This window comes from Mytilus trossulus, chromosome 2, assembly GCF_036588685.1.
Source record: "Mytilus trossulus isolate FHL-02 chromosome 2, PNRI_Mtr1.1.1.hap1, whole genome shotgun sequence".
Classification (NCBI taxonomy): Eukaryota; Metazoa; Mollusca; class Bivalvia; order Mytilida; family Mytilidae; genus Mytilus; species Mytilus trossulus.
This window is the reverse complement of record NC_086374.1, coordinates 33,644,792-33,659,395: the sequence shown is the minus strand read 5'-3', so window position 1 is coordinate 33,659,395 and position 14,604 is coordinate 33,644,792. Positions and strand designations below refer to the sequence as shown.

The following is a 14,604-nucleotide window of genomic DNA, read 5'->3' as shown; positions in this document are numbered from 1 at the left end:
TTTTTGAACTGATATTTCAATATGAGCTAACTATAACCCCTTTAGCCATGCATGTATGACTAACCCTATTACTTTAGGGTACTTTTTATCATGTATTTCTTATCAGTTTTCCAGATTTTATTTGTTTCTTGTGTGTATGATTTATTCATTCTATAAACCAAATATATTTATCATACTGCTTGTTGTATACTAGTACATGAAACAGACCAAACCATGAAAACTTAACGTTGACCAATGTTGACACTTGTTTTAGGTAAGGGTGAAGTTTGGTCCCATGAAAATGTTTAAACCTGCTGCATTTGTTTGCACCTGTCCTGAAGTGTGAGAGATGTGGTTCATTAGGGTTTCTTTCCTCGTTTGTTTTTTTATATAGATTAGACTTGCTTGGTTTTCCATAGTTTTACATTAGTCTTTTTTGCAATCCTTTATAGCTTGATGTTTGTTTTGAATACCAAACAATGACCTATAGTACAATGGTTTACTTTTATCAATGGTTACTTGGATGGAGAGTTGTCTCACTGGCAATCATACCCCATCTTCTTATACTTCTATATACACATCTGTCTGTAAATTTTCAGGAAGTTTTGAACATTATAGATATCAAGTGAGTACCATCATAAGGTTTTGATTGCCATTCATGCCATTTCTATAAAACAAATGGAAGAGGGCTGTTGAGTGAAGATGGACGAACTTTAAATTATTTTTGTTTATAAATTCTAGAGGAACACTAGTGATTAATTTTTGTCGAGCCTTCGACTTTTGTTGAAAAAGCGAGACTAAGCGATCCTACATTCCGTCGTCGTCGGCGGCGTCCACAAATATTCACTCTGTGGTTAAAGTTTTTGAAATTTTGATAACTTTCTTAAACTATACTGGATTACTTCCAAACGTGGACAGAAGCTTGTTTATGATCATAAGATAGTATCCAGAAGTAAATTTGGTAAAAATAAAATTCTATTTTTTCCGTATTTTACTTATAAATGGACTTAGTTTTTATGGTGGAAACATTACATTCACTCTGTGGTTAAAGTTTTTAAAATTTTAATAACTTTCTTAAACTATCCTGGGTTTGTACCAAACATGGACAGAAGCTTGTTTATGATCTAAAGATAATATACAGAAGTAAATTTTGTAAAAAAATAAATCTGTTTTTTCCATATTTTACTTTTAAATGGACTTAAATTTTCTGCCAGGAAACAACACATTTGCTCTGTGGTTAAATTTTTTTAAAATTTAATAACTTTCTTATACTCCTTTTACTTTGTACCAAACTTAGACAGAAGCTTATTTATGATCAAAAGCTAGAATTTAGAAGGAAATTTTGTTAATATTTTGTACCTGTGTATCTGTATTTTACTTATAAATGGACTTAGTTTTTCTTCCAGTTAACATAAGTTTTTCTTCCAGTTAACATAGCATACAGTCTGCAGTTAAAGTTTTTAAACATTTATTAGATTCATAAACTATCCTGGATTTTAACCAAACTTGGACAGAACTTCAGAAGCTTCTTACAATCAAAAGATAGTATCAAAAGGAACATTTTTTATTGATTTTTTTCCTCATTTTTGTTGAGCCTGTGATTTTCAGCAAAAGTAGGCGAGACACTGGGTTCCGCAGAACCCTTACAATTTTTTTTAAACCAAACTGTATACATTTGTTTCTCAGTTTTGTTTCATAAATTATTCAGATCCTATTCTACCATCTGATAATCAATCTGAATCATGTTTACACATCAGTGTCAAGAGATGGCATGGAAAGTTATAAAATTTTAAATTACTGGGGCTGACTGCACTACTCTTAGGATACAGTTTATTGGATTTCAGAAGCTGCAAGTCTTCAACCAAAAACTAGCACAAACTAATCCATTCACTCAAATATAAAGCATATAAATAAGAAAGTGAATATTAATTTAACTTTTTATTGTATAATCGATTTAGCACTTCCTAAATATAAAAATATGAAATCAAAAAATTACAATTGAGCACCAAAATACACAAAATGAGATTCTTGTATACAAAAATTCATAAAAAAATATCTAGTAAATTTCTGAAATATGGCACATACAGAAGATCAGATGCATAGTTATTTGAGCATGCTAGCTATTGGACGTCAAATGGAATAGAAGTAATTAGTTCATTTAGACAAAAACTTCCTCAAATAATAGAAATGTAGTTCTTACATAAATAATATTGCCTCTAAAATATATACAAATCATTTTTAACCAAACAACCTTAATTCAGAATATACAATGCCTTGTAGGGGCTCTGATATTCATATTTTAAGGGAACGACCATTTAACTTCAAAAGTATGGATGGTGATTTGTCTTGGTAAAAAAATAATTCTTCAGTTTTTCGATGCTTAAGTGCCAGTCTTTGTAAGAATCAGGCAATTAAGGTAAAAATTAAAACATGATCAGAAAAAACCCACCGAGATAATCATTCTATTTAATAATAACCATCATCCTGAGCTAAAAATTATTAGTCTTTTTTTTGTGTGTGTCTGGTAATATCAAATAACTCGGTTAGAATATTGGTTAGAATGATAGCAAATTACAGAGTTATCTCCCCTTATTCGCTAATTCTTAGTGCATTTAACCAAATTGTATCGTCTATTACCAGAACAGAAAACAGAAATAAATGTTAATTTTGTGCATAACTACATGTTTTGAACTGAAATCAATGTCAAATTGAGTGGGTTTTTTTGTCATGTTTTCATCACTGTCTGATTCTTAGGCAGACCGGCACTTAACATTCATACTATATTTTTCCAAAACTCAACACTATAAGGTATGAGGAAAATCTGGATTCAGAAATTTTTGGGGTTATCTGCTTGACAACAATATTTTTTTCCATATCAATAATTTTTAAGGAGAAAAGCATAACCCCTCTTGAAGTTAAATGGTTGTTCCCTAAACAACCTGATTATGTAAAAAAAGTATCAAATTTTACACTTTGATCTATAATACAGAAGTTATAGTGCTAGACATTGGAGTATTATAATTATTTTAACATAGATAATAGTATCATGCATTTGTAAACTGAGATCATTAACAAAGAAAATAAGACTGGTCCCAAACTGAAACAAAAATGAATATTTTAAATCTCAATGGTGGAAAAGTCTCAAATTGGTATGGACAAACACCATGTTGTGGTCATTGCATGCTTGGATGACTCCACCGTCATTGGTTGATCCAGCAGGTGAGACCATGTACTCCACTCCACTCTGAAAAGAAAACATTGATAATTTAAAATTATCAAAAAAATCCAAAAAATTAAGTTAGTATTGAGACACGTTCAATTACTTACATTTTTGTAGTTATGTACAATTTACAAGGCTACATTAAACTGATGAAAGGTTTGAAGAGTTGTCTTCATGTATTTTGTGACATCCTCTATGGTCTTACATTGTGTAGCTTTCAACCAAATAAAACTATAGTACATACAATTAAACCTTTCAGTCATCAATAACTTAAGTCAAACCTCCATGGATTGTTTTAGAAGTTGAATAGATGTTTTATGATAAAAACACAGTATTGAGAGAAAAATCAAAAACTTCCATTCTATTACAGAAGCCTACAGCTTCTTGGTTAAAGATGAATATCTTATTCTACAGGCTAGTAACGACCTTGTTTTACAGTTGAGTGATTTTAAATCATAATCACCTGTACAAATCCACTCATACGTGCATATATAAACCCGTGCACACCTGTATTCTGTCTCATTTTATTCTAAGGCTAGAACGAGTAAAGTAAAGTAAAAATAAAATTGCTGAATCAGCAGACACGACTCGTGTCTATACTTTATAATGTCTAGTACTGAAGACTCCGACTCGGGTCTTTCCCAGTCCAGCCAAGTGGCGGCGGCGCTCAAACATTGGAAGGAAGTGACGACGCCCCTAAACGCACAAATGACGGTGGTAGGGGCGCGTATGATTGACGAGTTTTTTCCGGTGACGGATGAACTCGAAAGTGGTCTATTACTTGGGACTACTTAATTATAATCTTTTTTAAAGAAAATATTATTGCCATGTTATGTACTTGATCAGTGTTGATGGCTGTTACGAAAGAAATATGTCTCGTAAATATAAAAAAAAATAATTTCAACATAATTATGTGATATTAAAAATAAAGATAGGGATGTAACTGGATAATCCTTTTGAGTTTTGTTTTTGTTTTTTGCTTTTTTTTATTTTTCCTTCTTTATTTCTTTATTTTTTTTTTATTTTTTTTTAATTTTTTTTTATCTTTTTTTTTTTTTTTTTTTTTTTTTATCTTTTCTATAGAAAATGTAAAATATTTCCAATTAAGATTTATTTATAAAAATGACATTGTATTTATCTTATATGTATTATATTGTATGTATATCATGTATATGTTGTAATTGTTGGAAATAAAAAAATCAAAAGTTAAAAAAAAAAAGTGGCGGCGGACATTATGTCCATTCTGGCTTCGGGGGACGAAGCTAGTTACTCTGGGTTTTCTGCAGTGGCTGACGAGTCAGTACACTTCTCACCACCCAAAAAGAGACAATTAAAGTCGGTCGTGGTTCCCCCAGAAAGTGTTAAGAAATTAAAGAAAACTAGCGCAAGTAAACAAAACAATGAAAGAGGCCCGGGTAAGGGACCTGGCAAGAACAAGAAAGGAAAGGCTCCCGTAAAACGGGAAACATTGCAAAACCTTCAGATAAAGATAAAGAAAGAGAAGATGAATTCAGAAGAATTTATTCTAAACTAGAACTCTTGTTAGACAAGCAAAATAGTAATGCCGACAGATATGAATTAGCGAGTGCACCGAAACACCCGGCTGCACCGGAAGAAGACGAAGGTGAAGGTGAAGTTGACTTTAGTCAATATGACATTTTTGGAAACAATGCAGATGATGAGTTTGTCTGTCATAGTCAGAGGTTAACAGCGAGGAAGAGTTCGCTTATGCTATACCAAATATTTTTGAAGATGATGACAAGTTTGGTGACGAAACACATAAGAGTATCGCTGCTCTTGTAAACGCTGTGACAAATCGTAAGTCTGTTATTACAGAAATAGCTAAGGATTATAAAGTTCCTTCAAATAGCAAGTCTTTGGCACCTCCTAAAGTTAATCCTGAGATTTGGCATCTATTGAATCGCCAAGCCAGAAGTGATGAACTGTCCTTTCAGACCATACAAAGGATCCTGGGTTTTGGCATTGTACCAGTAATACGTACTGCAGAAGCACTGACGAAACCAGATGCAGTAAAAACGGTGGCTAAAATGAGGGTCAACATTAATAATGCCCTGTCAATGCTTTGTGCAGCATTTTTTGAAATATCATATGTTAGACGCATGACACTGAAAAACAATATGGATCAGAAGTACCATCAACTGTGTACGAGACATTTAGACGTTACTGAATATTTGTTCGGAGATGATGTGTCCAAGAAAGTTAAAGATATTAATGATGCCCAGAAGATGAAGGGAGTTGTAAATACAGCTACTTCAAAAAACTGGAGACAAGGGGGTTGCAGCTATGGTTGCCCCCCAGGTATAAACAGGGGCAGAGGAAGATACCAAAACAACAATTATGGCCAAAGAGGCATGAGAAACTCCCGCTAGAGGGAGAGCTGGTTACAGAAACCAAAGAGGCAGGAGATATTAGAGGTAAAAAATCTATCTCCCACTTTTATAGCTGGGTCTATTCGTTTTGGTTTACATAATTGGGAAAAAATATCATACGATCCTTGGATTCTTAGTCTAGTTCAAAACGGTTATGAAATTGAATTTGAAAATAAACCGGTTCATTTTTTTATGCCAAAAATTATGAATTTTGACAAAACTGAAATAGAACTAATTGATAATGAAATTCAAATTTTATTGTCAAAAAGTGCAATACAAATTTCAAACCATGAGAAAGATGAATTTATATCAAATATTTTTCTTGTTCAGAAGAAGAATGGGAAATATAGGCCTGTAATAAATTTGAAAGGTCTGAATCAATATGTGAAATATTTTCATTCCAAACAGGAAAATTTACAGTCTGTTCTGTTGAATATTAGCAAGAATGATTATTTTACATCAATAGATTTATGCGATGCATATTTTTCAATTTCAATGAACAAAAAATGTAGAAAATATTTGAAATTTGTTTGGAAAGATCAGATTTATGAATTTACTTGTCTTTGTTTTGGGTTAGCAAGTGCACCTAGAATTTTTACAAAACTTATGAAAGTAGTTTTTTCTCATATAAGGAACCAAGGAGTAGGGTCTTTTTTCTACATAGATGATTCATTATTACATAGTCCCTATGAGAACATTTGTTATGAAAATACTGTCATGTTGAGAAATCTGTTACACTCTCTAGGGTTCTTAGTAAATAAAGAAAAATCTGTATTCATTCCAACACAGAGAATAATTTTTCTAGGATATTTGATTGATTCTGTGCAATTTAAAGTGTTTCTGACAGAAGAAAAAATACAAAAGATTTTGAAAAGTGCAAACAAAATCTATAGTTTATACAATCCTGTTATCAGGGAAGTAAGTTCTTTAATAGGTTTATTTACTTAAGCTTCATGTGCAGTTTTATTAGCACCAATTTTTCATAGATAATTAGATATTGAGAAAACTTTAGCTTTGAGCAAAAACAATGACAATTATGATGGTATCATGAGTCTCTCCGAGAATTCAAGAAATGAAATTTTATGGTGGATTAAAAATGTAGATAGGAATGAAGGGAAAAGTATAAGCTTTGGTACTCCTACTGAGTATATTGAAACTGACGCTTCTAAAATTGGATGGGGAGCGGTTTATGGTAAAAATAAGACTCAAGGAAGATGGATGAAATCTGAAAGCATTTCACACATTAATATATTAGAACTTTTAGCTATAAAATATGCATTTTTTTCATTAGGAAAAAACATTTCAAATTCTCATATTTGCATTAAATCTGATAGCTGTACAGCAGTTCAATATATAAATAACATGGGAGGTAGTGTTGTAGCACTGTTGGAAGTAGTAAGAGAAATATGGTTCTGGGCTGCTGATAAAAACAATTTTATAACAGCAGTCCATATTGCAGGGAAAGATAATATTACTCCTGATCAATTGTCAAGAAATTTTAGTGACTCTTCTGAATGGAAGTTGAAAGAAAATATATTTAGAAATATTTGTGGGCATTTCTTTCAACCAAATATTGATCTATTTGCTTCTAGACTTAATAAACAGTTAAGTAAATATGTCTCATGGTTTCCAGATCCAGATGCTATGGCTTCTGATGCTTTTTCTTTTTCTTGGAAAAAATATTTACCATATGTTTTTCCTCCTTTCAGTATCATAGCAAGAATTTTGAACAAGGTAGAAGAGGAACAGGTGAGAATGGTTTTAATGATAGTTCCAACATGGCCATCCCAACCTTGGTTTCCAAGATTATTGAATTGTTTGGTCGATTATCCTGTTATTCTCCCTTTTTGACAAGATCTTTTAAGACTTGTACACAACAATCAAAAGCACCCGCTAAACATGAGAAAGTTATTCCTAGTTGCTTGTGTAGTATCAGGCATTCCCTCCAAAAGAAGTGAATTTCAAAATCAGCTAGAAACATCATCACTCAGTCATGGAGAGTCTCTACCTCGCGACAATATGAATATAGTTGGCGGAAATGGTATCTTTGGTGTAATACACAAAAAATCAATACCACTTCACCAAATGAAGTACAAGTATTGAATTTTCTCGCTAGACTCTATGATGATGGCAAATCTTATAGTTGCATTAATATGAACAAATGTTCTATTGGCCAGACTCTGGCATCAATTGGCTGTAATACAGTAATCAATAGTAATCTCATTTCCAGATTTATGAAAGGAATTTTTAATGCAAGACCACCTTTGCCTAAATATTCCATCACATGGGATGTTGGTAAAGTTGTTCGTTATTTAGAAACTTTATTTCCACTGGAAAGTTTAAGTCTCAAGATGTTAACTTTAAAATTTGCAACCTTATTAGCTTTAACTACTGCTCAAAGAGCTCAAACATTGACAAATTTGAATTTGAATTACATGGAAACATCTAGTAAAACTGTTGTTTTTACTATGAACTGTTTACAAAAAACAGACAGAATTGGTAGGATTAACCCGAACATAACTCTAGATGCATACAAGAAAAAAGAACTTTACCCAGTATACACATTAAAATATTATTTGAAGGCTACCAAAAAATTGCGCAAAGATGATTATCTCCTTGTGTCTTTTAGAACATGGCGTAAAATATCAACCTCAACTTTAGCTCGATGGTTAAAAATTGTCTCAACTTCATCTGGTATTGATGTTACAAAATTTCAGGCGCATTCTTTCAGAGGCGCCTCTACATCTGCAGCTTTTAGTGCTGGTATCACTCTAGATACAATTATGAAAACAGCAAATTGGAAATCTGCAAAAACATTTAAGAAATTTTATCTAAGAGAGGTTGAAGCTAAAAGAGGTGTAAAGACAGGTAAAAAGAAATTTATTAATGCTGTTTTGTCTGTTTAATGACAACCTAAATAATATTTTACAGGAGTTCCATTCTTTACAGAAACCGATAACATTGTGGATTGACCAGAGCTGTCGATTTTTCCAGGATTGTGTTCATGGTGTTGTGTTGGATATATAAATGAACTTTATGGACTTTGTGTCATGATGGAAATGTGAAAAATTTGATAATGTTGATGGAAAGTTGGACTTTCATTTTAGTGATTATGATAAAGACAATTATAGAAAGTTTTGTATTATTGTAATAATTTATGACAGCATTACATGTGGATGTTTCAAATCTTATATTTGTGGCCATTTTTTTCTCATTTAATTGATCTCTTTGCTTTAAAGATTCATCTTTAACCAAGAAGCTGTAGGCTTCTGTAATAGAATGGACCATCATCCAAACATCCATAGGATGTGATGGATGATGGACATTCTGTAAGGAAACCGAAGGCTTCGCGGGTTAAAGACCCGCCCTTGATTTATGGCCCACCCAATTTATATAAAATTAAATGAGTTTTTTCGCTCACATCCTTTTTCGGGATACTTTAAAATGAGACAGAATACAGGTGTGTACGGGTTTATATATGCACGCATGAGTGGATTTGTACAGGTGATTATGATTTAAAATCACTCAACTGTAAAACAAGGTCGTTACTAGCCTGTAGAATAAGATATTCATCTTTAACCCGCGAAGCCTTCGGCTTCCTTACAGAATGTCCATCATCCATCACATCCTATGGATGTTTGGATGATGGTCCATTCTTTTTCATTATTCTCATTTTTGCAGTTAACAAGTAGATACAAATTGCTCTTCAAATTTCTTTTGGCTTTTGTCAATTTGTTAATTCTAATGTTTGTACAATATTGAAATAATTTGGGTGCTTTATTCAAATGTTAGATTCCTGCAAAGATAATTGTCCCATGATCTTTTAAATAATTATACTGTTTCAGATTTGTATAGAGATGTTTGTGCAATTTATGAAAGTATTTGATGAATTTCTTTGCCTAATATAATTTATTCATTGTACTTCAAAGCTGTGTACTCAAGAGTCAGGTGAAACATATTAGACATTAAGCCAAAATGTCTGCTCAAACTGCTATTACTGATAATTTGAACTTATTAAAAGGCAGTTGAGTTGTAGCTATATGTGGAAGGCTCCAATATGACTTTCTGATGAAGAACAGCAGTGGAGGCATTCTGTTCAGTAGCACTTGAGAAAAGTTAAAATGAATTAAGAAAGACATTTAAGGATCTGCAGTACCTGCAAACAGTAAGCAAGTATTAAGCAGATTGGAAAAGTGCTCACTAGCTAAAACACTAATTTTAAGTTGTGATGAAGGCGTACAGAAGTATCTGATGCAAGTGTGATGGAAATATTTTTTAACAAATAAATAAAATTTTGCCTCTTTTCCAAGAGTGGAGTATCACAATAATGCTTACCAAAGCTGCTCTGTCAATGTTATCTCGGAATGGAAAGAAAGCATCTGAACTCAGAGAAACTCCTTTCAGTTGTAAAATCCAGTTTTTCCTTTCCTCCTGCAAATAAAACACTAAAATGTTTTAAATTGTATAAAAAAAAGAGCACAAATGTCCCTGCATTGCACATGTTTTATATATCTATTTAATCTTTTTTTTAAGAGTTAAGTTCAAAAACTTCTAAATGTCAAATAAGAGATAACAAGAGTGTGTCCATAGTACACAGATGCCCTACTGGTCCTATCAATTTCTATGTTCAGTGGACAGTGAAAATGGGGTAAAAATCTAATTTAACATTTCAATAAGAAAGATTATCATAGTGAACATGTGTACTAAGTTTCAATTTGATAACAAGATAAAAGACAAAACTTGCATTTTACCCTAATGTTTATATTTAAATTTGGGCATGTTTCTAATCTAGATACTTTAATGATGATTATGACCAAGTTTGGTTAAATTTAGCCTAGTCGTTTCAGGTGAAGATTTTTTTTAAAGTTATCAACAACAGATGACAGGCGTCAAGTGATGAGAAAAGCTCACATAGCCTTTAAGGTCAGGTGAGCTAAAAGAAATGCATGTCTTGCCATATGAACATTTGTGACATATATAAGAGAAAGAAAGATATTCGTACCTCTGTCAAAGGAGAAGGAGGACTTTCAAACATAGTATCCCATGATTCTTTATCTTGGTCCTGCAACAAGAAACAAGCAAGTGCTAAGATTAATAAAGCTACAGAATATGACTTTTATGTTTAGTGCTATCAAAACTAAATGCCATCTCTTATGTCATATATATATATTGAAACAATTGAATTCATTTTTGGGTGATCCCTTAGAAGAACAAGAAAAAGCCATTTCTTTAAACTACAGATGTTAATCCATTTATGTTTAATTATATCAAAGTATTCAAATTCATCATTTTAATACCAATGAGTTAACAGTATATAGAATCATGTATATTCAAAACAGTTTTTCTAAAAAAATTTATTAAAAAACAAAAATGTGTCCATAGTACATGTAGTACACTATCATTATCTATGTTCAGTGGACCGTGAAATTGATACAAACACTCTAATTTGGCTTTAGATTAAAAAGATCATATCATAGGGAACATGTGTACTAAGTTTCAAGTTGATTGGACTCCAACTTCATCAAAAACTTTAACCTGAAGTGTGACAGCTGGACGAACGAGATAAACAGACAAGAAAACATAATGCCCCTTTACTATATATCCTAGATGGAGCATAAAAAATAAAGATTTTCCAATTTTAAAAAAACATTACGAAATTACATTGGGTGGGATATAACAAAAATTGGATTCACATACTACAATTATACTTACTTCCTCTCTGCTCTCTTCACTCAAACTAAACTTATACTTACAGTCCCTACTGTTCCTAAAACAAACTGATCAATAGCATTGTTCCTCTCCGCTCTCTTCACTCCATCTCGGAATTTCATGTTCATCACTTTAGGATGTTGTCTTAGCCACCTGTGTAAGGGCAAGTTGCAATATGATTGATTAAATTTTATTCATTGCATAACTTCTAAAACTTTCATAGTGTAAAAAGAACCCTGAGTTCCCCTTGCTTATTGAGAAAAATACAACAACAAAAATTTCAGTTTATGTACTGCTCATAAAGATCTTCTATTTTTTTTTTACATGTTTATAAGTCAGATAATTCTTAAAGAACAAATAGATATGAAAATATGAAATCTAAACTATTTGACAAATACTTGCCAGACAATTAACCACCTCTATATATTTGATCTACATTTTCTATTTGGCAGTTTGACATTTGAAATCAATCAAAGACACAAATGCCCAGGTTTTAATGGCAATGGTTAATAAGTTCAGAGAACAGATTAAGGCAGTGGCATTAGTATGAGAAGATTATCCCCCTCATTATTCTTATAATCCTGGGCCAATCAGTCGTTGCACTTTTAAAATTCCTAAATGTTTTCTGGGTGGTATTAAATCTGAGAAACAACAAATACCTGAGATTAAACCAATGATCTCTCATTCTTACGGTCAACATGCATTTATGAGACCACAGAGGCAGCAAAACACCTTGAAATAAATATATTATTGCAGAAAACAAAGACATAAATATTTTCTTAAAGAAACAAACCAGTTGTTAGCCTTGTCCCCAGCCAGTCTTGTACAATGAATCCTGGACTGCTGACCTGCACCTATTCCAATTACTTGTCCACCTTTAGCATAACAAACAGAGTTGGACTGGGTATACTTCAGTGTGATACTGGCTACAATCAAGTCCTGAACAGCTTCCTTTGTAAGCTACAGTAAAAAAAACATCACATTAAATAGTTTATTTCTCAGAAAAATGGAACAGTAAATTATTTTTTGACACATTTTTTATAGGTGATATGAATAAAACATAAAAGAGCATGGGTTTATTAGTAGGATGTCATGTTCAATCAACTTTATTAATTACTAGGCCAAAGTAATAATAAATTTCTCCTGAGCATTACACTGTCCATTGGTTTGAGCTTTTTCTTTTTCCTAAGTATGCACATTAATTTTTTTTTTTTTTTTTACCTATTATGTTATAATATGACATATCAGGTCTTGGTCAGTAAAACATTTTTGTAGATAGTTTGCAACTATTATATTCCCATATCCAATATTATTAGGCAGTTTATTATTTATTAGCCCAGAGGGTATCACAGTGTGTGTTTGCCAACAAGTTTCTTGTGCACCAGTTGGCTTCTCATCAGATATATTTTAAATGTCTGTATTTTTTTATGTATGGCCTTAGTGTATCAACTGGGTCAAAATCTTAAATTGTTTTTACATAGGCGGTAATGGTAATGTTTTTTCCTGTAGCTCAGTCCATATCGTAAACTTGGATATGTATGATAGCTCGTTTCGAAGCTGTGACAATTTCACATGTGGTTAATTTTTCAGGGTACGAAGTGAGATTACTTTTTCCGTAAACTAGCAAACCCTGAACATCCTTATGTGATGCAGCTCCTTGTGGTAAAATATCCCCTTTTTAACACAATAAGTTCTTTGAAAATTTAATACATTGAACACATTCAATAGCTCCATAGTTTTAACACATTTATTCTATGTTCCTCTTCTTTCCTAATCACCACAAATAATTAAGTTCAGTAATTTGTATAATAACTAGAGGCTCTAAAGAGCCTGTGTCGCTCACCTTGGTATATGTGAATTAAACAAAGGAAGCAGACAGTTCATGACAAAATTGTGTTTAGGTGATTGTGATGTGTTTGTACATCTTACTTTTCTGAACATTCTTGCTGCTTACAATCATCTCTATCTATAATGAACTTGTCCATGTAGTTTCAGTGGAAAATGTTAGTAAAAATTTACAAATTTTATGAAAATTGTTAAAAATTGATTATAAAGGACAATAACTTCTTAGGGGGTCAATTGACCATTTTAGTCATTTTGACTTATTTTTGAGTATTGCTGTACATTATTGCTGTTTACAGTTTATCTCTATCTATAATAATATTCAAGATAATAACCCAAAACAGCAAAATTTCCTTAAAATTACCAATTTAGGCGCAGCACCCTAACAACGGGTAGTCCCATTTCTTAAAATTTCAGGGCAGATAGATCTTGACCAGATAAACAATATTACCCTTTGTCGGATTTGCTCTAAATGCTTTGGTTTTTGAGTAATAAGCCAAAAACTGCATTTTACCCCTATGTTCTATTTTAAGCCATGGCGGCCATCTTGGATGGTTTGCTGGGCCAAAAAACACAATTTTTAAACTAGATACATCAATGATGATTGTGGCCAAGTTTGGATTAATTTGGCCCGGTAGTTTCAGAGGAGAAGATTTTTGTAAAAGATCATGGATATTTACGAAAAATGGTTAAAAATTGACTATAAAGAGCAATAACTCCTAAAGGGGTCAACTGACCATTTTGGTCATGTTGACTTATTTGTAAATCTTACTTTGCTGAACATTATTGCTGTTTACAGTTTATCTCCATCTATAATAATATTCAAGATAATAACCAAAAACAGTAAAATTTCCTTAAAATTACCAATTTAGGGGCAGCAACCCAACAATGGGTTGTCTGATTTATCTGAAAATTTCAGGGCAGATAGATCTTGACCTTATAAACAATTTTACCCCATGTCAGATTTGCTCTAAATGCTTTTGTTTTTGAGTTATAAGCCAAAAACTGCATTTTACCCCTATGTTCTATTTTTAGCCATGGTGGCCATCTTGGATGGTTGGTCGGGTAATAAAACACAAACTTTAAACTAGATATATCAATAATGATTGTGGCCAAGTTTGGAATAATTTGGCCCGTTAGTTTCAGAGGAGAAGATTTTTGTAAAAGTTAACGACGACGGACGCAGGACGACGGACGCCAGACGACGGACGCCAAGTGATGGGAAAAGCTCACTTGGCCTTTTAGGCCAGGTGAGCTAAAAATAGAACACGTCCAATATCACTACACAGAGATTTTTTCTTTACACATGACTTTTGAGTTCCTCATTTCGAGGCGCATTAGGGATGTTGTCCCAACTATGTCTTCAAAAGAATAACAATTACAGGAGTTTACAGCATGCCTTGTTAGGAGCTGGATATGATCAAATATTGTCTACCAACTTATTCTTAAAACTTCATGGTCTTA

The 14,604-nt window shown here is 32.4% G+C and overlaps 1 protein-coding gene and 1 long non-coding RNA gene across 2 annotated transcripts in view; one reads left to right on the top strand and one right to left on the bottom strand.

The window, feature by feature from the left end:
* Window positions 1–2,821: 2,821 nt before the first annotated feature.
* Window positions 2,822–14,604, bottom strand: part of LOC134707054 (bifunctional purine biosynthesis protein ATIC-like) — a 33,758-nt gene continuing 21,975 nt past the window's right edge. The window contains exons 14-18 of the mRNA XM_063566538.1: window positions 12,092–12,258; window positions 11,343–11,451; window positions 10,592–10,651; window positions 9,925–10,020; window positions 2,822–3,223 (exon numbers count right to left, since the gene is read on the bottom strand). Of these exons, the coding sequence (XP_063422608.1) occupies window positions 3,104–3,223; window positions 9,925–10,020; window positions 10,592–10,651; window positions 11,343–11,451; window positions 12,092–12,258 (552 nt within the window). The 3' untranslated portion in view covers window positions 2,822–3,103. The remainder of the gene's footprint in view (window positions 3,224–9,924; window positions 10,021–10,591; window positions 10,652–11,342; window positions 11,452–12,091; window positions 12,259–14,604) is intronic.
* On the top strand, window positions 4,951–8,627 carry LOC134705056 (uncharacterized). Its single transcript, XR_010105468.1, has 3 exons — window positions 4,951–5,634; window positions 7,299–7,338; window positions 8,521–8,627. It is a non-coding gene; the product is annotated as an uncharacterized LOC134705056 (long non-coding RNA).